General features: G+C 35.1%; 1 protein-coding gene across 1 annotated transcript in view; it reads right to left on the reverse strand.

Annotated features, from left to right (window-relative positions):
- The window catches only part of VWDE (von Willebrand factor D and EGF domains), an 80,063-nt gene that overhangs the window by 45,490 nt on the left and 9,187 nt on the right, over positions 1-25,386 (reverse strand). The window contains 10 exon segments of the mRNA XM_040260948.1: positions 1,338-1,474; positions 6,077-6,318; positions 7,703-7,776; positions 8,026-8,243; positions 10,959-11,104; positions 11,634-11,737; positions 12,575-12,816; positions 15,427-15,430; positions 16,342-16,370; positions 16,373-16,402. Of these exon segments, the coding sequence (XP_040116882.1) occupies positions 1,338-1,474; positions 6,077-6,318; positions 7,703-7,776; positions 8,026-8,243; positions 10,959-11,104; positions 11,634-11,737; positions 12,575-12,816; positions 15,427-15,430; positions 16,342-16,370; positions 16,373-16,402 (1,226 nt within the window).

A 25,386-nucleotide genomic window follows, 5' to 3' on the forward strand; every position in this document is an offset into this window, starting at 1 on the left:
CAAATAAGTATATAACTAAAATCAACCAGAGTGTGAAGGAAATTCAACGTGGAATAGAAATGCTAAAAAAATAAATCCAACAGTATTACAAATAAAATACATAAACACTCTAAACAGGGTGAGAAAGAAAATAGTTAATGTATGTAATTTTGGTTCTTGTTAGTGAATATATATATTTTTTCCTATAGTTCTGTATAGAGTTAGAGAATTCCAGAGTATACTCTTTATCAGATATTTGGAGGAGGGAAGTAGTATGAGAAGAAATATCACAGTAAAAAGTATATCTGAAAGAACAAAATGTACTTTCCAAGAGAATATAAACCTATAAAATTCTCTCGTCATATCACTTAATTGGAGTGTGATGATCACATTTGATGTGATGTGATATGATGTGATGATAACACGTGGTTTATTCTGCCAAGAACAATATAATGACAACTTTCTTGAGCGAGACTAAAGTGAATGAAATAATATATATTACATTTTCTATTACATGTCTTATTATTTCACTGAGGTTAAAATATTTCATGACTCATATGGAAAGGCTCTACTCAATAAAATCTTGAAATAAGCATAATTCTTGTGTATAACTGTTTGCCAAAGACACATACAAAAGTTATTTCCTCCTTAAATTCTCAATCTCAGAATGAATTGAGAGAAAAGTAAAAAAAAAAAAATGCTAAATTATGATTTACTATTGTAAGCTTTTAGCTTACCCAATGTAATAAGTACTTTCTAAATTTAAAGTGCTTTCCTTAAAATAAAATTCCACAAATAAAGAAATAGAAGATCATATAACTATTATCAAAAATAAAGTATAATTTGATGCACTAATATTCAAACTGAGTGACCATGTCTGTCGTATGTGGCTTCAAGAAAGAAAAACACTTGTTTTTTTTTGCAATTTTCCTATATGAAATCCATAATAAGGGAAATACAAAGGATGAGCACAATTATTCCTAACACTTTGATTTGTAAAAGGGAATTGTTCATATCTCTAAATCCTATAATTAAAGCACAGTGTCTTCGATTAAAATGACCTCCATTCTTTGTGTTTTTACATTTCAATAAAGAAGCTGACATCATTTGATATTATTTTAATTTCTTATTGTGAGTGAAATAGTGATCTAATGCCTCAATAAAAATGATAAAAAACAGTTTAATAGAGTTAGGGAATGGAGAAGCTTTATGGTTAAGCAACTTAACAGTTTTCCTGTTCAGCTCTCTGAGGATATGACATCCTTTGAGATTATGTTGCTAATTGATACTCCAAACTAAAGTAAATTAACCTGAATAACTCATGAACTTAATTGTTTTTGACATTATAATTAACACACCTTCAGTTTAGTAACTTCACATTTAATTGAAGGTGATTCTTTGAAGCCTTGACCCAAAACTCTCACCATCACACAGTTATATTTTCAAATATTACAGAATCCAGCATTCTCAAATTCTATAATCTCAGGAACCTTGTCTTCAGAAAAAAAATGATTTAAAAAATAGAACATATTTTCTTTAATTCCAGAAAAAACTAATTATTTTCAAGGCCAAAATTAAAAGCATATGTAACATAATATTTTAAAGTCTATCCCCAATATTATTAGTACATTAATTAAACTGTTACATGTTAACAGTAATCTGGTATTAAAAAGAAGTGCTACCTACTATTCAATCCAATAGAAATAGCATTACAGGTATTATCAGTGCCCAATTATACAGGTTTAATTAATATTTTAATAATATTTGATACCAAATAATACAAGTATTAACAAATTACTGCCACCCTGTGTATGTTTTGCTTTTGCCATTTGGTTTATGTCATAGAGATATGTTACAGAAAAAAATGCTCTTATAAAAATAGGTTATGAAAAAATGCCCTTGTAATAAGATAATGTATTTAGTAATGCAATGTACTAAATTAGGAAACAATTCTTAACGTAAGTTTTAGAAAAGAATTATCAAATTTTGTGCATGCTGTTGTCCCAGTATTGTTGACATTTTTATGCATTATTGCTATCCTACATGCTACCATAATCTTAGGTATACTTCTCAGTCATAGGAGAAAATAATTTCTTTATCAGTCAGAGTCAAATGACCTCCTTATGGTATTTCTCTCCTTCTGGTCATGGTAAGATTATTCATTATCTCTATCAGCAAGATCTGGTGGTTAAAATAGATAAATTCAGTATAAAAAGTAACTGAATCTTTTGTTTAAGAACTATCAAGATCTATGTGGATGTAACTTTAAAAGCAATAGGATATAAAAACCCTGCTATTTGTATTTAGAGTTCTAAAATATTTATGAAAATTTAGAAAAATAATATTCTTTTATATATTCAAATGTTTACACAGCAACTTCTATTTTTCTGCTGTTATTCTAAATGTTGGAAATATAATAGTCCTGGCCTTCCTGATACTTACATTCCATTATGGGAGGGCAAAAAAGGGAAAATAAATATGAAGTTATATCATATAAGACAATGGAGAAAAAGTATATTTTCAAAACAATGGAAAAAAGTATATTAACTATTAATGCATTAAGGGAGATAAACGCTATGGGGTTGTGTGAGAAAAACTATTTTATTTAGAATGACCATGGCAGGATTCTATGATAATATGGTATTTAAATAGAAAAGACAAGGAAGTCAGTCATGAAGATATGTGGAAGAATGTGTCAGTGAGAGGGAGTGGTAAGTGCAAAGGTCCTGAGGTAGAAGCAGGCTTGGCCTTTATGAGGAACAGTAAAGTTTCCACTAGAGAACACTCATGGACAGAGGAACCTGGTGGATTGCAGTCCATGGGGTCACAAAGAGTCGGGCACGACTGAGTGACTAACACACACACAGAACACTGGAAAGTAATGACCTATGGAGGAATGATGGATAAGTTCAGTGAGAGAGGAGTCTCAGATTATATAGGGTCTTCTAAGCTATAGTACGGAGAAGGCAGTGGCACCCCACTCCAGTACTCTTGCCTGGAAAATCCCATGGACGGAGGAGCCCGATGGGCTGCAGGCCATGGGGTCCCTAAGAGTCGGACACGACTGAGAGACTTCACTTTCCCTTTTCACGTTCATGCATTGGAGAAGGAAATGGCAACCCACTCCAGTGTTCTTGCCTGGAGAATCCCTGGGACGGGGGAGCCTGGAGGGCTGCCGTCTATGGGGTCACACAGAGTCGGACACAACTGAAGCGACTTAGCAGCAGCAAGCTATAGTAGGGCCTGCCAATTTTACCCTGAAGGTGATGAAGAGCCAACAAAGAGATTTAAGCAGAGGAATAATACAGTCTGACTTACATTTCAAAGGAATCACTGCATGGAGAATAAACTTTGAGAGAATCTAAAATAATTCAGGGAGAGATAATGGTGGCTTGGACTAAGTTGGTAGCAGGGAAAGATAAAATTCGTTGAAACGAGGTGAATTTGCTTCTGATGGATCAAATATGAGGCTTGATATAAAAAGAAAAGTCAGAGTGACTATGATTTTTTAACATGAACAATTGAGGAAAGAAGTTTGCATTTACTGAGATGGAAAAGAGGAGGTTGGTGGCGGTAGGAGGAAAATCAGGAGTTATTGGTTTAATGATTATGAGAATCAAACTGACTTTCTAATGTCTTCCTCTAATTTACTGGGACAAAATAATGAGGACCATTTAGATAGATTAGAAAAAAAAAACTAAGCATATTAGTAAAATGAGCAAAATATAAAGTTTTATCTTTATATATTTTATATCTTGAAGTTTTATCTCCATATTGGTCCTTTCACTGAGATATTTTGTTTATGCTCCTTTTGTTAAATAATTTACACTAAAGCAAATATTTTATACAATTAAAACAGCTAGAAATGTTGAGGATAATGTTTCCAAAATAGTATCTCTGATAATAATTATTTCATGTAGAGCTAAACTGCTGAGTAATTAATTTACACAGATAAATATAATTCCAGAGGAGAACAGATTCCTGTGGGTAATCAGTATTCTCTTGCAGTCAGTAGGTAAATAGAATCAGAAGCCAAATTATACCAGAAAGTAGCTTGGGGAACTGGGAATGGGAGCAAGGGGGCTTCTTGAATCATCTTAAGAGCTATGTCATCCATGAGCCTCCTCACAGGAGGATCACCACTCCTCATAGGATCACCACTCCTCACAGGAGGATCACCCCTCTCCCACGTCAGGTGCTTTGATGTCTGTGTTGAAGATCACTGAAAACACACCACCTGTGTTTTGTTCCTCTGACTCTCCTTCCCCTTTTAAAGTTTTAAATTTAAAAATAGAGCTTTTCTCCTTTGTATGGAAACAGTTAAGTGTTCACTGCAGAAAAATATTTTTAAAGCAAACAAATTTTACATTACTACTCAATCTGAGATAGCTATTATATCTTAATGCAAGTGCTTTGTAAACCTCTCTTATATTTCATTAATATCTTCTTCACCTGTTAATAAATCCACATTTACTCCAAAATTTTCGTGAGTACAAAATGTTCTATTGTGTGACAGCATTATATTTAGGGTTTTGGTTAAATGGTTTTATTAATCACTGATTAATTGTACTTTTTCCCTCTTGGAAAAACATAATGAGTATCACTAGGGTTCTGCTCATCCTTGATTATTTTACTTTGATAAATTTTCAGAACTAAAATTTCCTGAAAAAATGGCATGCATAGGCTCAGATTATTATATATGAATACTACATATGTTCTCTGGAAAGATTGTAACTACATTTTCTACACTTGGTCTTGCATGAAAAGTGTTTGATCTGCATTTCTTTGATAAACTAATGAGGTTGACATTTTCATATTTTTGTTGATTATTTGTACTTCTGGGCATATTAGTCAGTTTTATTTCTTTGTGAATTGCCTGTTTATATTATTTGCTCATTTTAATTGGACTGCTGACTATATATGTATGAGTGCTTTCTATATTAACTGTATGCTTTATATGTAGCAAATATTTCCCCTTTTTGATTTGCATTTTGGTTTTTAATGACAATTCATATATAAAGCTATGCTAAAAATTCTTACTCATCTCAATGCTATAAAAACATTCACTTAAACTTTCTGTTGCAGCCTGGCAGAGCAGAGACCAGAACCTGCCCCATGACTCAAGGGTGCGGCAAACCGCGCCCTCGTGATTGTCCTGGTAAGCATGCTGACCTGACATTCTTGGGGCAGGAAGTGCTCTCTGTTCCGCTTCACTGCCTACCCCTGCGTCCGTCTCCATGGAAACAAAGCAAGTTATTCCTGTATTCCTGATCAACAGCAGAGCCTGCGCTCATCAAACTCCCCAGTATAGCTATTCCCTAATGATCTCATGTGACTTCTGCCAATAAAAGTGCGGGCTGGAAGGAGCCATTTTGTCCCCCTGCCATGAACAGCAGGATGGCCCCCTGACTCCCCGCTTGCCAAATTATAGGGGTCTGTCCTTTCATTACGGTGCTCGCCCCCGGTCCAGGTCTTTCTCACCCGCTGTGCTGGACCTGGCAACTTCTACTACTTTCATTTAAATTTTAAATTTCATTCACCTGGAATTTACTTTTTTGGAAGATGAAGGGAAGATGACCTTAAAATGCAAATAATCAGCCCACAGATATTAAGTATTATTTTAAAATATATAACCTTAGGTCTATTTCTTGATTTTCTAATCTCTTTCATGTATCTACCAGTTTATTCCTGAAGCAGAATCATTTGTATTCATTTCAAAAATAGTTACTCCTGAATATTTATTCTTAATTATGTATTTCATCTCTGCCTAATATACTGTTTATTGGATGTTATAAAAAATATTTTTTATGAATAATCCACTGTTATCATACTGAAATCTTAAGGCACTTTAGATTTGACAGTTTTAACTTTGTTGTGTCTATTTGTGTGGTAAGTGAAAAAAAATGTATTCTGAGATCAGTGTTAATTGGTAAGTTATTTTCTTAAAAAAACTAACATTGGAAAATAATAGCACCTAATTTAATATAGATGAAATTCATATTTGAATCCAAAATCATCAGCAGAATGAATCCAAAATCATCAGCAGAAAAAAAACAAAAAATACTTTTAACAGTGCAGAATCATACATACTGTTTACTTATCTTGATATTGCTGGTTACATCTTGGCTCTTTACAAATAAATATGGCTGTGATTCATGTAGCTGACCACTGCACATATCGAAAGTAACCACATCACCTTCTTCTTTGGCAACAAAGCCGCAGTTACATGACACAGGATAGTGAAAACTTCCACAGTCCCCCTGACGTACATGGACTTCAAAATCACGTGACATACTCTTATAAAGCACAAATGTTCCATTCTTGAAGTTATCATACATCCTATCATTAACAGAAGTCAATTGCATTAAGAATTGGTATAAAATATCACAACTATGTTATGAACTAAATATATGTATTAAATTTATTTATATGCATTCAATATATTTTGATCCAAGAATGGAAAATCTATATTCTAATAGCTTTATACATCACAACAATTATTTGTATTTTACTAAATGAAACAAGGTAGTAATAAACACCCAACTCTCTCTCAGTACATTTTTCTTCTGTGTCATCACTTCAGTCAGTCCCACTTTCAGCCTTCTCTTTCTGACACTACTTTCTTTCCCCTCAGATACACTACATACTTTGTCGTATATGTCTCTCTCCATCCATACAAACGTAAGCCTCGTGAGGTCAGGAGAAGTTTGTCTGTTTTGTGCACTTCCCTACTCCAACACTTAGAGTATGGTTTGCCACTTAGTTGTTACATGGCTAATATTGTTGAATTATAACAAATTAAATTAATAGCCACTATGCTTTCTTCAGGTTTTTCCACTAAAGCTTCTAAGTTTAGCTATAATCATAAAGAATTTAATTTAATTCTAATCATAAAAGATTGTTGTGTGTGGGGTCACCTCCTACAAACTTTCAGTACCTTTTCAAACTTTTGGAATTTCACTTGTTATTGGTGGGGGGGCTCTACATCTTTTTGCTGATATTAAATAATTTTATTAACAATGATCACATTATAATTTTTTAAAAAAGAAATGAGCTGCTATCACAAAGAAAATTATGACTCAATGAGGAGGTATTCTTATTATTTCTTTAGCAACATCTTAAAATCATGTATTTCCCAAAACAGTATAACTGAGTTTAAATCCTTCTATGCAGGTATTAATAGCAAGCTAGTTTAGGTTACTGTTGGGTCATTTTGCTCAGTTTACTTTAAGTTCCATAGGCAGACATCCAGGTATTCATGATAGCTACAACAGTTTTCCCCCTGAGTATCCTTGCAATGAATTACAAGTGGTTAATTTTTAAAATAATTATATGTGTTAGCTTAATCATCTTACCTAAACTTTCAATATTCTTATTTCAATATCATGTAGAAATGCAATACAGTACATATCTCTAGAACAGATAATTTAATCATTATGATAAATAAATGGTCAAGCTAAAATGACTATATTTATAAGAATCTTCATTTTTACAAACTCAGCTTCACAATTATTCTGTATATTTGAAAAGAACTAGATTTTAGGGCAAAAAACATTTCACACGAACAAATATTTAGAAACAAAACAGTGATGTTCATACATGCCTTCCTTTTTAATCTTTCAGTGAAGAGGACTAAGAAAAAACATAGTATAATGTTTAAAACAAAGCAACAAAATCCAAGAAAAACACAAACTACCAAAGGAGAAATCTTTCAGGAACCTACCTGCCATCACAGGTGATTATATGTGGATCAGTAAATGAATAGCAGTAAGCAGTTGGGACATCTTTCACTCTGATCTTAAAAGCAAAGAAATTGTCCCTAAATATTACTATTAATTGTTATTTAGAGATATACAATACATTTTCTAACAACTTCAGTGAATTTTTAATCAGCTACTGTTTTATCATAGTTATTAAGGTAGAAATCATTTAAAAACTGAAATAGCTCATTAAATAATTTTGAGATGAAAAGTTTATAAGGTATAGTGATAAAATACATATATTTTTAAAGCTTAGTTTATAAAAAGATTTTTATAATTTGTTAACCTGGATGCTGTCTGGAATGTAGCTGTTCCACAGGAAATTCTCATGAACTCTAGGTTCTACTACAATATTTGAAATTCTATTCCCGTCTTGTGAAAAATCTGTAACCACAGTATAGTAGACAAAAGCTTGGCTGCAGGTTCCGGTAGCACAGGGTGATGTCTGGTGAAGGTCCACGGGACAGGAAGACAGTGCCAAATTTAAGCCTAGCTGTTCTGTACCTATTTTAGTGAACAAAATACACAGAAAATTTGCCTAAGAGAAACTACCAACCAAAATCCATAATAACATAAAACAGGGAATTCAGAATTTATTCTTAAATTATTTCCTCTTACTTAAAAATGTATAGGCAATTTCTGTCTTTTAGGCCAAAGCTATTGAACTCTACCTGATCTTTACAAATAGTTAATCAACATGTATGTAAACATATATACAGATATGTTACTATTTTTCATAGATTATAAATTCATATGCTTTTGGAAATAATTTAGAAGCAATATAAAATCTATTTTTGTTTCTGTAAAGAAAATAATGCAATTCTAACACTATGAAACATAATTAATTTTTTCTTTCTAATTCTTTTAGGTCTTGGGTACAGATAAATCTTAGGGCTTGAACTTATATTCTATCTATCCATTGTTGAAGGATAGCAATGATTACTGAAACAGAGTTCACCAAGCAGATTTAATTATTGATACAGAGTTCATCATTTTAAAAAAACAGAAAAATCTAAACTAAGTAATTCCACACCAGAAATAAATCCTCAATCTCTTTCACTTTCCAAATGTCCCAATATATTCAGAACCTTAAGATGCTTTTTGCCTTGGAACAAAAAATACACACAAATAATTTGGAAAGAAAAGAGAAGGAAGAAACTCTAGAAATTTGTATAACTAAACAAAATGGATAGAGTCCACCAAAAGCTGGCTATAAAAGAAGTTTGTTCTCACATCCAATTGGTGAATACAAAGTCCGTCTGAGATAAGCTCACTGCATAGATTCTAAGTTCCTGAAAAAATTTCCTCTTCATGCATTTTTTTTTCCCTAGGAATATATACTTTTCCCATATACATAGCAAATAACAGAAACATCTAAACTCTTAGCCATCTCCCTAAGGTGAATATGAAATATATCTTGCTTAGATAGACCACAGACATAATTTCCCCTAGTCTATGATATGAGGGCCAAGTACTGTTCTTTTTAAGACTATGAAAAAGCAGTGGGGTCTTTCTAGAAATATAGTGCATGTTTGTGCTCAGAGGCGCAACCATGTTTGACTCTTTGCGACCCTATGGACTGTAGCCCACCAGGCTCCTCGGTCCATGGGATTCTCCAGGCAACAATACTAGAGTGGGTTGCCACTTCCTCCTCCAGGGGATCTTCCTAACCCAGGGATTAAACCCAAGTCTCAAGTCTCCTGCACTGGCAGGCCAGTTCATTACCACTAGCTCTACCTGCGAAGCCCAGAAATATGGTAGGAGACACCAACTTCTGCTCTATAGGAGTAGAGATATAATGAAAATATACTTAAAGAAGATGAGATGAAGAATATCAGGATGAAATAAATTTTACCCAGAAAAAAAGGAAATTGTTTTTAATTGACAAATAACAGATAAACTTCTAAAATGCAGGAATATATTTAGGCTGTTTTTGTATTATTTTAGCAGTGCTTATCGTGTTGAAAGAATTGAGAGCTGGCAAATATATTTTAGTACACTTGGAAGGAAATCTTTGCCTAAAACAATTTTGGAAGATGTCAGTCACATCACCCTCTTCCTATTATTCCCGTAAACTTTAGTAAAATTTGCATATTTTATGCAAATATACACAATAAGCAAATAGCTTGAAGTAGATGTGTCAAACAGCCTGAGAGAGAGGGTTTAATTTCATATTCTGGGTTGTATTTAAAAATAAAGTGTTGCTTGTGGTGCTCCTGAAATCCGAGGGAATAGTTGGGTGTTACCTAAGCCTGTTGAGTGTCAAGCATGTTGGGATAGCCTCTTTTGATTCTTTTTTCTGTCTCTGTAGTCTTCTGTTTTTCTGGGTGAGTACTTCCCATGAGGCAATCTCTTAGCATTTTTATCTTTTTGTTTCTCTGATTTAATTAGGTATAATATAGATGTGAAGACCTAGATACATTGCACTTGGTGTATTTAGTAAATAAAATTTTATGCCCTATGGTGAAAAAGGTATTAATATATGAACAGAGTTATAATCTCTCTTGAAAATTATTTTATTTATAGTTTACTTGCTTGGTCCCTATATCAGAGGCTTAAGGGAAAAAAAAAGAACCCAAGCAACCCAATCACTGCTCTACACAGTTTGTCCTCTCATAGTCTATCTTGTTCTGAGGGAGAATTTCAGCTCTCTCTGTGGCCATGGCAGTGATATACCGTGTCATACACTCTCCATAACTAGTCATTTAAATGGAAGAATTTGAAAGCAAAGCATCTCAAACATGAGCTTACATTAGAGAGCAGAGTGGGAAGAATGCATTATGAGATTTGTGATACATAAGCTTGAACTGTTAGCATAATTTATCACACCTTCCTCATTAGGGATGACTTGGAAGATCTTAAAGACCAGTGTGTCCCTCAATCTCTGAAAACAAAGCAAAGAGAAGAGTAAGTGGAAGGATGAGGAGAAGGAAAAAGAGAAAAAAGAGGAGGAAGAGAAAGATAACAATGTGGAGACTGTTTATTATTGTCTTTTTTTCCTAACTTGTGCTTTGAGCCCTGGAGGGATAAATGTCGACTGCAATATAGATTGCTTTGGCAATCATAAATTTGGCCCAGTATTATGAACATGATTGAGTTGTAAAATGATATAAACACGCAATATAATTAATTATATGTGTGCACTCCAGTGACTTCCTGAAGGAAAAAAGCATTGGTTATTATTTGAAATCTAATAATGAAATGGATTTAGCATATTACCTTGATCAACAGTTGTCAGTTTTAATGAGATTTTGCACTCCTGATCAAGCTCACTGAATCCAATAGGACAAACAATAAGAACTGTGCTCTCTATCCTCAACTGGTATTCATTCCCATCTTCAGATATAGTGCTTAATTCAGTGTAACTGGTGTAAGAAAACATGTAAAGCAATTGTGTTAAAATATAATTTATTTCTAAGATATAATAATTTTGAAAGGGCATTCCCCTCTATAGCTCCTATTTTGCTGAATGAGCTGATGATAGCAATAAACACTAGAATTTTTTAACTAACAAGATCAATTAAAACCAAACCCTTAAATATATCAGCAATGCACAGAAGAGTATGTGGAGTTGCTGTAATGTTTAGAGTTTAGGCACAGTTTCGTTCCACAACATATTTTAGGCAGTCTGGTTGAAGCCTGCCTTCATGATTCTGGTTCAAGGCAGACAGAATTTTTTTCTGAAAAAAAAAAAAAAAAAGGCAAGTATATTCCAACTTTAGCTCAGTAACAGGACCTCAAAGCTCATTGGCACTAGAATTATTTGAGCTATTTCTCAAAAAGTACAAACTCTTGGGTCTCAGCATGGAGTCTGTGATGTGGTTCTGGAACCAGCAGCCACAGATCACGATGTGGAAAACACAGTTCCAGAGGAATAACCTTTCAAATCTACACCCACTGCTACATACCTTAATGCTGGCAAAAAATTCTCGGCTTTTGACGGCTAAACTTTGTACATGTGGGTTCTCCAAGAAAAAGACGGAAGCACTACAAAATATCTATGAATACAGTTAACAAATAGTCATTTAGTAACATAATTTTGGAAGACATATGGATAAATTATTAAAGTACTTAACTTTAACTTTTGGTAGATTGTGCATAAGATAGAATAGAACAAAGTAATTTAAAAGCTTGCTTGAAAATTGAGAAAAAGTCCACTATAAAATATTAATTATTTAAACCTCAACATAAATCAGTGTTTTGTAGACTTTGTACTTAAGATGTTTTTAAAGGTGGATAATAAATGATATTATCATTGAAAAAATAGAAACTTTTTTCCAGAATAAAATTATATTTTAAAACAAGAAAGGGACATAAATTCATAAGGGTTCATTGATAATAATCAGTGAATTACTAAAGCAGATACTCATATAAAGTCACTAAGATTACTGATTAATCCAGATATCACTGGAGTTGGCACAACTCCCAAGAAAAAAAATTAAAAGAAAAACATTGTGCTTTATATCCTGAGGATAAAACTGTATTAGAATATATATATATATATTTAGCATTTTTGTTTTTCATTTTTATTGGATTATAATTGCTTTACCATATTGCATTAGTTTCTGTTGCACAATGAAGTGAATCAGCTGTAAGTATACATATATCACCTCCCTCTTGGACCTCCCTGACCCTCCCCACCTATCTAGGTCATTCAGAGCACTGAGCTGAGCTCCCTGTGCTTTGCAGCAGGTTCCTACTAGCTATCTATTTTACATGACTATATATGTGTCAATGCTAATCTCCCAATTTGTCCCCACTTCCAATTTTAAAATCCATTTTTAAAAATTAACACATTTATGAAAATAAAAGAAAATCCACCTTTTTGAACATACCCTGTCTCCGCTGAGATTTATACCATCCAGTTCTAAATGAGAGAATACCTGAACTGTGGTCTCTTGTTTCAGTTCTTTGATTTCTTGAGAAGAAAACCTAGATCAAGCTATGTGAAATCCCACCAAGTTGTTTGTAGGGAAAACATCAAAAGCACACCTACAAAAAAGCCTGGACTCAATAAGCTCCACCACAACCTTTGGCCTTCCTGGAGGTGGTGATGATAATGAGACAGACAGCTGACCTGGTGGGAAAAAATTTGTAGTTGGTCATCTTAAAGAGTTGTTATGGGAAAGCTCATGAAAACTGTAACTCAGGGGTTTATATTAAGGAAAAGTAAAATACATTTTGAAAAATAATTATTCTCTAGCAATCAGCAAAGTACCATATTCTTACTTTGACTCATAATCTCATAGATATTGATAGCAGAGAAATATATCAGCTTATCAAGCTTGTATTAATGCATGTTGAATATGACTACTCTTGAAAAGTCTATCTCTTGAAAAGAAAAGGAATTTACTTTCTGTTAAGCAATTATCTTTTCTAAAAAAAGGAACAAATAAAATAAGATTTCTACTTTATAATTTCCCATTATAAAAATAGTCATGATAATGCAAAATCAAATGCTTTACCCTTTTATAAGTTACTCTCATAACCCAATCCATCATTACTCTGGGTTGAAAGAGATGTTCATTACAGAAGTGATTATACTATGTTAAGGGAAAATATTCAGAGAAGGAAATGGCAACACACTCCAGTATTCTTGCCTGAAGAATCCTGTGGGCAGAGGAGCCTGGTGGGCTGCCATCTATGGTGTCGCACAGAGTTGGTCATGACTGAAGCGACTTAGCATGCATGCATGCATTGGAGAAGGAAATGGCAACCCACGCCAGTATTCTTGCCTGGAAAACCCCAGGGACAGAGGAGCCTGGTGGGCTGCCATCTATGGGGTCGCACAGAGTCAGACGTGACTGAAGTGACTTAGCAGCAGCAGCAGCAGTGAAAAATAGTAAGTGTTAAACAATAGTCATTCTTTTCATTTTTCTGAGGTTAAAAAAGTTTAAAGTTTCTCGAGGAACTCAGGAAAATTTTACAATTTTTATCCCTGGGCATTTTTAAGATTAAATCAGGGGAATCTAAATGTTTCAAAATAGCTTTTGATTTTTTTTTGTTCTATTTTAGAAAAAAGAAAAATATCTGACTGATAAATATTAAAAGTAAGATTTCTTAAATGTCCTAAAATATACAAATATTTTCTATGATATGCACTGTAATTAATTTTATGATAATCACAAAATAATTTTCTCAATTCTGTAATGTAGATTTGGAAAATTCTGAGACCTTAGTCTAAATGTGAGGGGAACAAACATGTAATTTCAGATATTTTAAAGTATTATTTGTTAGATATCTAGTTACAAAATCCCAATAACAAATGAACCATCCTCAAATTAATCTAAGTAATAAAAATTTTGCCAAACATTTTAAACATTAGGCCAAATCATTATCTAGATTTGAAGGAAATAATAGACTACTTTGGAGTATATATGATTTTTGAAAAATTACATATCTGAATGAAAATTTTCTATTAAATAAACTTAAAAAAATGTTGAATTTATTTCCGAATAGGGAAGAACTCTCTATGGAAATGTTTACTAGGAAGAGATAACAAATGACTGAAAAGAAAATAAATCATGAAATTAATTTTTGAATCAATTGGCATCCTCTATTTGGGTAAGATAATCACTGTTTGCAACAATGTAGATCAAAAAAATTTGCTAAAATATAAAGAAAAAGGTTTCAAAAACAACAACAGATAAATTATTTCTGCTTGAAAGGCACAATTATCACTTTGTCAATTCTAACAAAACACTTGCTGTAATGTATTCTCTATTTTATCCTGAAGCTGTATCTGTTGACTTTTGACTCAACATTTTCATTCAAGTGTTACTTTCTCAAATTGTGTGACTTTGTGCTGCAATTTTTCCAATTAATTACACAAATATTCTGAGTATCATAACAGGTGGCTTAAATTTATTGTTCATTCAAGAGGGAGAAGTGATCTTACTTTAATATAAGTATATGATAAAGAAAATCCAAATCTATAATGCAGAAAAAAAATTGTACTTTATGGTTAATGTTACTATTATTAAGGATACTATTTTATTCTCTTATAACAGGGTCTAATCAAACTGAGACTTTGAGATATACAATTGCTTGTTTAGAAAGCACTAGGAAAATGGGCTGGAAAATCCATTTGCAAATGGAATAGGGCATAGAAAAACAACACAGAGTGATTTACTTTGAGGATTATTCTAGTACCAGTTTTTAAAGACAAAGAGCTGGTATCTAAATTTTATATTATTTATCCTGATTCATTTTATGTCAACATGGTTTCAGTTCAGTTCAGTTCAGTCACTCAGTCATGTCCAACTCTTTGCGACCCCATGAATTGCAGCACGCCAGGCCTCCCTGTCCATCACCATCTCCTGGAGTTCACCCAAACTCACGTGCATCGAGTCAGTGATACCATCCAGCCATCTCATCCTCTGTCGTCCCCTTCTCCTCCTGCCCCCAATCCCTCCCAGCCTCAGAGTCTTTTCCAGTGAGTCAACTCTTTGCATGAGGTGGCCAAACTATTGGAGTTTCAGCTTTAGCATCAGTCCTTCCAAAGAACACCCAGGACTGATCTCCTTTAGAATGGACTGGTTGGATCTCCTTGCAGTCCAAGGGACTCTCAAGAGTCTTCTCCAACACCACAGTTCAAAAGCATCAATGCTTCGGCGCTCAGCTTTCTTCACAGTCCAACTCTCACATCCATACATGACTACTGGAGAAACCATAGCCTTGACTAGACGGACCTTTGTTGGCAAAGTAATGTCTCTGCTTTTCAACATAAAGATACTTTTTTCAGATATATTAAAGATACTTTTTTCAGACATATTAATTATACTTTTTTCAGATATATTAATTATATGTCAACAATTCCTCTTTCATTCAGTATATCACCATATAATTATCAATATATTTTATCAACAAAACCCACAAAAAGGCTAATGTTTCAATAAACAATTTTAATTTCTGCCCCCTATTAGCTAGACATCATAAATTTTATTAGACAAACTATTTAGAGTTTTTTGTTACAGGAAAAGGGCCTTAACATTTGAAATAACTTAAAAATTTATATTAGAAAATGAAAAATATAGATTGGGAAGGGACCACCATGAACATTTTTGGGTTTATCTTTCAAGCTTATTTGGTACAAAGTGCCAAGATTACTACTAAGGTTAAAATATGTATTCTTGCATTATAATATTGTTTACAGAGTATTTTATCATAATGCATGCATCAAAAATATTGAATTAACCAGCAGATACTGGATATATGCAATTCTTTTCATATTATTTGAAAAATGCTCCTATAACTAACTTTAAATATTTCTTTAGGTAGATTTTGAAAGTGGAATTCCTAGAAATAAAAACACGTGAATTTTTAAGGCTGTTGAGATAAATTGCCAAATTTTCTCATGAAATGATTCTACCAATATACACATGTATCTGTAGGACATGAATATACCCAACTCTCTATACCTCTGCCAGTTCCAAGACTATTTCTTAAAGGCATAATAAAGCAATTTTTATTTTTGATATCTACTAGGCTATTTGTTGAATATTCTGTAATTCAACACATAAAGTAAGTTACAGAAATTAAAAACCTTTTGAAATTATTGGTTTATAAATACATTGTTAAAAACAAACTGATACTTATGAACACAGTCACCTTCAATTTCAGTTTCATTGGGCCACATTGGTATAAATTCGCATGAGAAACAGCTGCAAAAGGTTAAGGTTTTTAGATTCATCCAACTGATAAGATAAATAGGTTATAGATATCTAAGAGGACAATTTTTGAGAAATATGTTTTAATATAAGTTAAGATTTACTAGTTCTCGTTTTTCTAATGCTTTTTTTCCCCCCTTTTCAGGATGAGATCAAATGAAGATAATTTGGAATCATATTTTGAAACAATTTTATATCTTTCATATCTTGGATTCCAAATTTTAGTCTGCATTATTAAGTAATGAAACATTACAGTCTCCAGAAATTTATAGCAGTCACCTGGACATCTCTTCCTTAGGAATTGCCTCCTCCATAGTCATACACAGGATTATAAAACTGAGTCTACCCCTGTCATGGTAATACTTATACCCAGATGCCAAGTTTAGCACATTATGAACAAAGATAGGCTCATCAGATTCCTTCTCAGAAGAATTTAGAACTAAACAGAGATGAGGAGGAGTTGAAAGCTGAGACAGGTTAATAATGGAGCTCTATAGGGGTGTGTGTGCTTAGCTGAGCAGTCCTGTTGGACTCTGCGACCCTCCCTATCCCCCAGGCCCCTTCTACCCAATGGAGCCAGTCAGGCTCCTCTGTACATGGGGATTCTCCAAACAAGAATACTCGAATGGGTTGCCATACCCTCCCCGAGGGGATCTTCCCAACCCAGGGATTGAACCCAGGTCTCCCACATTGCAGGAGGATTCTTTACTGTCTGAGCCACCAGGCAGATTCCTACGGCTAAGATTATGGAGTTGCTCTCTTGCCCACACTTTCTGAGGGATTCCATTTAACTCTTCCACAGAGTCAATGACATATCCTAAAATCTTAGTGTTGATTTTCTTTTTACATTATTTCTGTTTTCTGTTATTTGCAACCCAAATCACCATGTGATTTTTCTCATGTGCAATTTTTTTGGTCATATGTAGTTATATTCATGACGGATGTTGCTCCATAGTTTTCTTGTAATGCCTGTATCTGGTTTTACTTTTGGAATAATGCTGACCTCTGATAGGCTGCAGTCCATGGGGTCGCTGAGGGCTGGGCACGATTGAGCGACTTCACTTTCACTTTTCACTTTCATGCATTGGAGAAGGAAATGGCAACCCCCTCCAGTGTTCTTGCCTGGAGAATCTCAGGGATGGGGAACCTAGTGGGCTGCCGTCTATGGGGTCGTACAGAGTTGGACGCGACTGAAGCGACTTAGCAGCAGCAGCAGCAGCACAGAAGTTTAATGGCAGGCCACTCCAGTACTCTTGCCTGGAAAATCCCATGGGCGGAGGAGCCTGGTGGGCTGCAGTCCATGGGGTCGCAAAGACTCGGACATGACTGAGCGAATTCACTTTCACTTTCACTTTCATGCATTGGAGAAAGAAATGGCAACCCACTCCAGTGTTCTTCCCTGGAGAATCCCAGGGACGGAGGAGCCCGGTGGGGGGCCGTCTATGGGGTCGCACAGAGTTGGACACGACTGAAGCAGCAGCAGCACAGAAGTTTAGCTGTCCCTTTTCTATATTTTTTGGAAGAGTTGTGTAAAATTGGTCGTAGTTCCTCCCTACATGTTGGGAAGAATTCCTAAGTCATCTGGGCATGAGTTTTTGCTTCCTTATTTTGTGTGATAGATTTTAACTAGAAATACAGTTTATTGAATATACATTAGGTCGTTGAAGTTATATTTATTTTGAATGAGCTTTCGTTTTGTGTATTTCAAGAAATTTGTCTGCTTCATTTATGTTGAGTTCGTTGGTAGAGTTATTCATAATAATCCTTTCTTGTAATATATGTAGAATCTGTAGTTGTATTACGTCTGTTATTCCTGATACTGGTAGTTTTTATCTTCTCTTTTTTATTGATTGAATTGGCTAGGAACTTATTAATTTTCTCGAATTTCTCAAAGAACTACCTTTTAATTTTCTTGAGTTTTCTGTTTTGTGTATTGTTTCAGTGATTTTCACTCTGATCATTATTTCCGTTTCCTGCTTACTCTGGGTCTCATCTGTACTTCTTCTAGGCTCAGTGTATAAGCTGAGGTCTTTAATTTGTGACTATTTTTCTTTTCCAATATAAATGTTTAGTAGGTTTTTCTTTTAATTAACTTCAAACTTTTTCTAATATTCTAATTTCCTTAATTTAGGGCCTAGAATGTGTTATATCTCAGTAAATGCTTCATGTACAATTTGTAAATAATACTGATTGCCTAGCCTCCTCCAGTTTTGCAATTTGTAGATAATATGGATTTTCTAGTCTCCTTCACTTTGCTATTGTTTCTACATGCTCAATTATTGACAGATAGGTGTTAATCTCCAACATAAACTATAGATTTGTATATCTCTTCTTGAAGATGGATAAGTTTGCTTCATATATTTTGAATCTCTGTTATTAGGTACATTAAGGATTTAGATTTTTATATTCTGTTGTTCAAGTGACTCTTTTATCATTAGGAAATGAATACTGCCTTTCCATGTAATATTCTTTACTCTATAGTCTTTGTCTATTAATTTAGCCGCTTATATTCCTTGTGATTTGTGTTACCTAGGTATATCTTTTTCTATTCTTACACTTTCAACCTCATTTTTAGAAATCTTTAAAGTTGGTTTTTCTAGGCAGCCCATAGTTGTGTCTTACTTTTCTGTCCAATTGGACAATTTCTGACTTTCAGCTGAGATTTTAGACCATTTTTGTTTAATTGATTATTGATATTGTAGGGTTTAAATTTACCATGTTGTTGTTTTCTATTTGTCTTATTGGCACTTTTCACATTTTTCTGCCTCAAACAAACAGTATATTTTATGATCCATTTTATCTCCTTGTTGGTTGATTAGCTATGCTATTTTATTTTTCCATGGGTGCTGTAGGCTTTCTAGAATACAATCTTAATTTCTCATAGCCTATTTTCAATTGATATGTTGCCTCTTCATGTATAGCTCAAGGACTATTTTGCTAACTATGTAAAATGTGAAAAATATTTTTCCATGCATTATTCTAATAAAAGCATTCAATCTTTTTGTTTGAATAATACTCTTTACAATTATAACCTTAAATCAATGTTTCTTTTCTTATTTGGCTTCTAAAAATCACCAAGGGTAGATAAATTGTGTGAAAACGACATATGAATTGTAAAAAACAAAACCTAGTCATGAGAATATACTATTAAAGTGAGATTTTTTTTCTTAATTTTTGCTTTTTTGATTGTTTTTAAGGTAAATATGACTGACTATTGCCTACCCAATCACCATAGGTTTGGGGTAGAAATACATCCACGTTAAAAAACATTTCAGAGTCTCACTGAAGATGAGACTGAGAAGAGCCAGGGAAATCTGAAGTAGTTGTGATAAGGTTTTTTCCAAATAAGCTCCTTAAAAGGGGGCAAGTTTCAGTTACCGCAAGACCTCTTTCAGCCTTTGGGTTTTTCATTTTATTCTGTCTAAAAGCAGATAAAAAGGTTAAACCTGCACCTTCACCCTGTCACTGTGCAGGAAGAGCCTAGAGACTCACAGACACCGCAACCTGGCATTGTAAAGTGGCCAAATCACCATCATTACTGAACATTTGTCCCAGATTCTTGCTAAGCACGAAAAAGAAATTCTTAAGAGGATTAAGTGACATTTTTGTTTGCTATCTATGACTTTTAAGTGAAGTCTAAATGGTACTTCAAGGTAAGCTTTTACTGGCATATCAGAGAGGATAATTATGTATATGTTTGACTATCTTGTATACTAAAAGTAAAAAATAACAATCATCTCCCTTTCCCTAAAACCAGTAAGAGGACTCAAATATGGAGAATGAGAGAAATAATTCTGAGTATTCAGGCTTGAGAAATTGAATGAGTAGTAATATCAATAAAACAGGAAATAGTTCTTACATTTTAAAGGCATGTTGTGAAATGCAAATTTTAAATACTGAGTTTCTAAATTCAGTGCAAACAATAACAAAATAAAATTTCTATTGAAGTAATTATTTGTATTATGCTATTCTCTAGAGTAAAAGTTTTTTTTTTTTTTTTAATTTTAAACAGTTGCCACTATTTCTTTAACTAATAGCGACTAAACCACCACCACCACCAATGTTGGTAAATTGTTGGTTCTTTCCACTGAAACATCTGCAAAATTTTACATAAATATTTGATAACATTATTTGAAATTTTATAAAAAGTATGTTAGTCACTCAGTCATGTCCAACTCTTTGCAACCCCATCGACTGTAGCCTGCCAGGCTCTTCTGTCCATGGGATTCTCCAAGCAAGAATACTGATTCCCTTCTCCATGGGATCTGCCCAACTCAAGGATTGAACCTGGGTCTCTGGCATTGCAGGCAGATTCTTTACAGTCTGAGGTACCATGTGTAAAAAGTGTTGAAAAAATATGGTGTAAAGAGTTCTGAAAAATACTTTCAAAAGAAAACCCACAATATTTTTCAAAATATCTCAGCTTGGCCACTGAGTGAACCTAATGTGTCTCTCTGGATTTTCTCCTTTCCAGTGAAGGACACGAGCTTTGCTACCTGAGCAGATGCTACCCTTCCCTACTGAACATACTGCCTGTAGCCAGGTTTAGTTGGCCAGCAGCTGTGTAAGGAATGTGAACATTTACGAACCAACTCTCTCAGGATAATTCTCCAAGGACTTTTCAGTGCACAGAGAATGAAATACAGAGCTCCTTAAATATTAGGCCCCACTGCCCTTCCAAGTACATGTTTTATTATGCTCTCACCTGCTCACTGAGATCCAGCATCTTTGTCCTGCCCTTACTTTTGTGCGTATACTCACATTAAGGCCATCCATGTATTACTGTTGCTATCTGGGAAGCTCCTTCCCTCACTCTTTATCTGACCGAGAGCTATTCACGTCCAAACTCTCAGTGTTAGTGCCCTGGGCTCAGAAAAGTCTTTCTTTGATGACAGCACATTATAAATGTTATCCTCTCCTTACTTCCAGTATTCTTTACAACTTTTAATCTTTTCAATTGTAATTTACTGAAATTGACTGTAATTTATAATGTATATTCTTTGCCATTGTTTTGCTGTATCTGTGTCATTTGGGGTTTTCTAATTTGGTGAGTCTAGTAATCTCAGGATGAAAATGTTCATAGATGTAACCCATGCGTATTTGTATGTGTGTGTGTGTGTGTGTGTGCGTGCGTGCGCACGCACGCATACTGTCACTTCAGTTGTGTCCTACTCTTTGTGACCCTATGGGTAGCCCATCAAACTCCTCTTTCCACGGGATTCTCCAGCCAAGAATACGGGAGTGGGTTGCTATGCCCACTTCTAGGAGATCTTTCCAATCAGGGATCAAACCCTTGTCTCTTAAGTCTCCTGCATTGGCAGGTGGGTTCTTTACCACTAATGCCAACCTAGGAAGCCCAGATGTTACCCATACAATTATCATTTACTGAAGCAACATTTGCCTACTCATCCACAGCAGTATTTCACAGCATTTTCAGTCTCCTACATATGAATGAGATCAGATATTAAATCAAAGGGGACTGGTTTTCCCTCATAACCTGGTCACATATCAGCACAGTACCCCCCATCTTCAACCAGGAATAAATCCCTCCTTTATCAGCTTCATACTTGTCTAAGCCCCCAAAGGAAAAAAAAATCACCATTATGTGGTTTCTATTTTAAGTTCCTTGCTGAGTTGGGCCACTAGTTCTATTAAGCACTGCTATTGATGTAAAGAGTATGTTGTCTATTTTCAAAGAATTCGGAGTCATAATTTAGCTATAAAAGAAAAGGAATGGGGAAAAAATTCATTGGTTATCAATTCTGAGCTCCATGACAGTATATTTTGGGGCTCCCAGTAAGGGTCCTTATTCTTCAATATCCATGATCAGTGTCAAGGTCACAAGTCTGATGTGTATTTTATGTCTGTATGTCTCATGCCCCACCTTAGATAATGGGCCAAAACATAACTCTTGATTCCTCTCTCTCCCCAGCCAGTGTGTTTGTACTCTGTCCCATCCCAATTACTCAAGGAAAAAACCTAGATGTTGTTCTTGGTTTCTCTATTTCCATCTTCTCCCACATCTAATACATGAGCTTCCATCTCTAAAAGACATCTCAACTCAATACTCAATACTTTCCTTTGCCACTAGTCTAAGCCATTTCCACCTCCCCCAACCCCTAAGCCACCACCATCTTTCTATTGAATTAATGCAATAGCCTCCTAGATAGAGACTTCTACAGGAATAGTAGCTTTTTGAATACAACCCTCAGATCATGTTATTCAGTTATTTAAAATCCCATAAGACATTATTGCAGCTGGGACTAAATGTAAGTTCTTACCATGGTCTACAGGCCCTATAGATTCTCCCTTCCAAATTCATCTCATCTGATCTCAGCTCCTAGGAATCATCCACTCAGTGTTTCTGCCATGTTGTTTCTCCTTCAGTTCCTCGAGTGTCCATCTTTACAAATGTCTAAGGACATTCGCATTTGCTGTTCTTTTTCCCTGGAGTCCTTTTCCCCACCTTTCTCTTCATTCAGAGCTCAGCTCAAGCTCATCACCTATTCAGAGAGACATTTCCCAGGTGCCCTTATAAGATAGCATCCCTGTACCAGTCAATCCCTATTGCATTCACAGTTTTCTTTGCTTTCCAAAATAATTTTGATTTGTTTTGTGATGAGCATTTTATTTGAAAATGATTTATATTCACACAAAGTATGCAAAATAATACACAGCTATCCCTTATAATCTTTATCCATGTTCCACTAATGTTCACTTATTAAAAACCGTGATCAGTTCAGTCAGCCACTTCAGTCACTCAGTCGTGTCCGACTCTTTGCGACTCCATGAAACTCAGCACGCCAGGCCTCCCTGTCCATCACCAACTCCCAGAGTTCACTCAGATTCACGTCCATCAAGTCAGTGATGCCATCCAGCCATCTCATCCTCTGTCGTCCCCCTTCTCCTCCTGCCCCCAATCCCTCCCAGCATCAGAGTCTTTTCCAATGAGTCAACTCTTTGCATGAGGTGACCAAAGTACTGGAGTTTCAGCTTTAGCATCATTCCTTCCAAAGAAATCCCAGGACTGATCTCCTTCAGAATGGACTGGTTGGATCTCGTTGCAGTCCAAGGGACTCTCAAGAGTCTTCTTCAACACCACAGTTCAAACACGTCAATTCTTTGGCACTCAGCCTTCTTCACAGTCCAACTCTCACATCCATACATGACCACAGGAAAAACCATAGGCTTGACTAGACGGACCTTAGTCGGCAAAGTAATGTCTCTGCTTTTGAATATGCTATCTAGGTTGGTCATAACTTTTCTTCCAAGAAGTAAGCATGTTTTAATTTCATGGCTGCAGTCACCATCTGCAGTGATTTTGGAGCCCAGAAAAATAGTCTGACACTGTTTCCGCTGTTTTCCCATCTATTTCCCATGAAGTGATGGGACTGGATGCCATGATCTTCGTTTTCTGAATGTTGACCTTTAAGCCAACTTTTTCACTCTCCTCTTTCACTTTCATCAAGAGGCTTTTGAGTCCCCCTTCACTTTCTGCCATAAGGGTGGTGTCATCTACATATCTGAGGTTATTGATATTTCTCCCAGCAATTTTGATTCCAGCTTGTGCTTCTTCCAGCCCAGCGTTTCTCATGATGTACTCTGCATAGAACTTAAATAAGCATGGTGAAATATACAGCCTTGATGTACTCCTTTTCCTATTTGGAACCAGTCTGTTGTTCCATGTCCAGTTCTAACTGTTGCTTCCTGACCTGCATACAGATTTCTCAAGAGGCAGGTCAGGTGGTCTGGTATTCCCATCTCTTTCAGAATTTTCCACAGTTTATTGTGATCCACACAGTCAAAGGCTTTGGCATAGTCAATAAAGCAGAAATAGATGTTTTTCTGGAACTTTCTTGCTTTTTCCATGATCCAGCAGAGTTGGCAATTTGGTCTCTGGTGCCTCTGCCTTTTCTAAAACCAGCTTGAACATCAGGAAGTTCACGGTTCACATACTGCTGAAGCCTGGCTTGGAGACTTTAGAGCATTACTTTACTAGCATGTGAGATGAATGCAATTGTGCAGTAGTTTGAGCATTCTTTGGCATTGCCTTTCTTTGGAATTGGAATGAAAACTGACCTTTTCCAGTCCTGTGGCCACTGCTGAGTTTTCCAAATTTGCTGGCATATTGAGTGCAGCACTTTCACAGCATCATCTTCCAGGATTTGAAATAGCTCAACTGGAATTCCATCACCTCCACTAGCTTTGTTCATAGTGATGCTTTCTAAGACCCACTTGACTTCACATTCCAGAATGTCTGGCTCTAGATGAGTGATACATTTGTCAAAACTAAAAAATTGCCTTTAGGATGCTACTCATAAATAAACTGAAGTCTCTAGATTTTTACCAGTTTTTCATGAGTGTTTTTTTCTAAAAAGTTCTAGTTACTCAGTCCAGGATATCTTCATAATGCATTACTCATGCTTGCTTAGTCCTCTCCAATCTTTGACAATTTCTTACTCTTTCATGGTTTTCTTTTATTTTGACACTTCTAAATAGTACTATTTACATGCTTTGTAGAATGTTTCTCAATTTGAGTTTATGTGAACTTGCTAATGATTAGACTGGGGTTATGACTTTGAGCAAGTTAAGCACTGAAGAATTGATTCTTTTGAACTGTGGTGTAGAAGACTCTTGAGAGTCCCTTGGACTGCAATGAGATCCAACCTGTCCATCCTAAAGGAAATCAGTCCTGAATATTCATTGGAAGGACTGACACTGAAGCTGAAGAAACTCCAATACTTTGGCCACCTGATGTGAAGAACTAACTTATTGGAAAAGACCCTGATGATGAGAAAGGTTGAAGGCAGGAGGGGAAGGGGACGACAGAGGATGAGATGGTTAGATGGCATCACTGACTCGATGGACATGAGTTTGTGTAAACTCCGGGAGTTGGTTATGGACAGGGAAGCCTGGCGTGCTGCAGTCAGTCCATGGGGTCGCAGAGAATCGGACACAACTGAGTGACTGACCTGAAC

This window comes from Oryx dammah, unplaced genomic scaffold, assembly GCF_014754425.2.
Source record: "Oryx dammah isolate SB20612 unplaced genomic scaffold, SCBI_Odam_1.1 HiC_scaffold_18, whole genome shotgun sequence".
In the NCBI taxonomy this organism is placed as follows: domain Eukaryota; kingdom Metazoa; phylum Chordata; class Mammalia; order Artiodactyla; family Bovidae; genus Oryx; species Oryx dammah.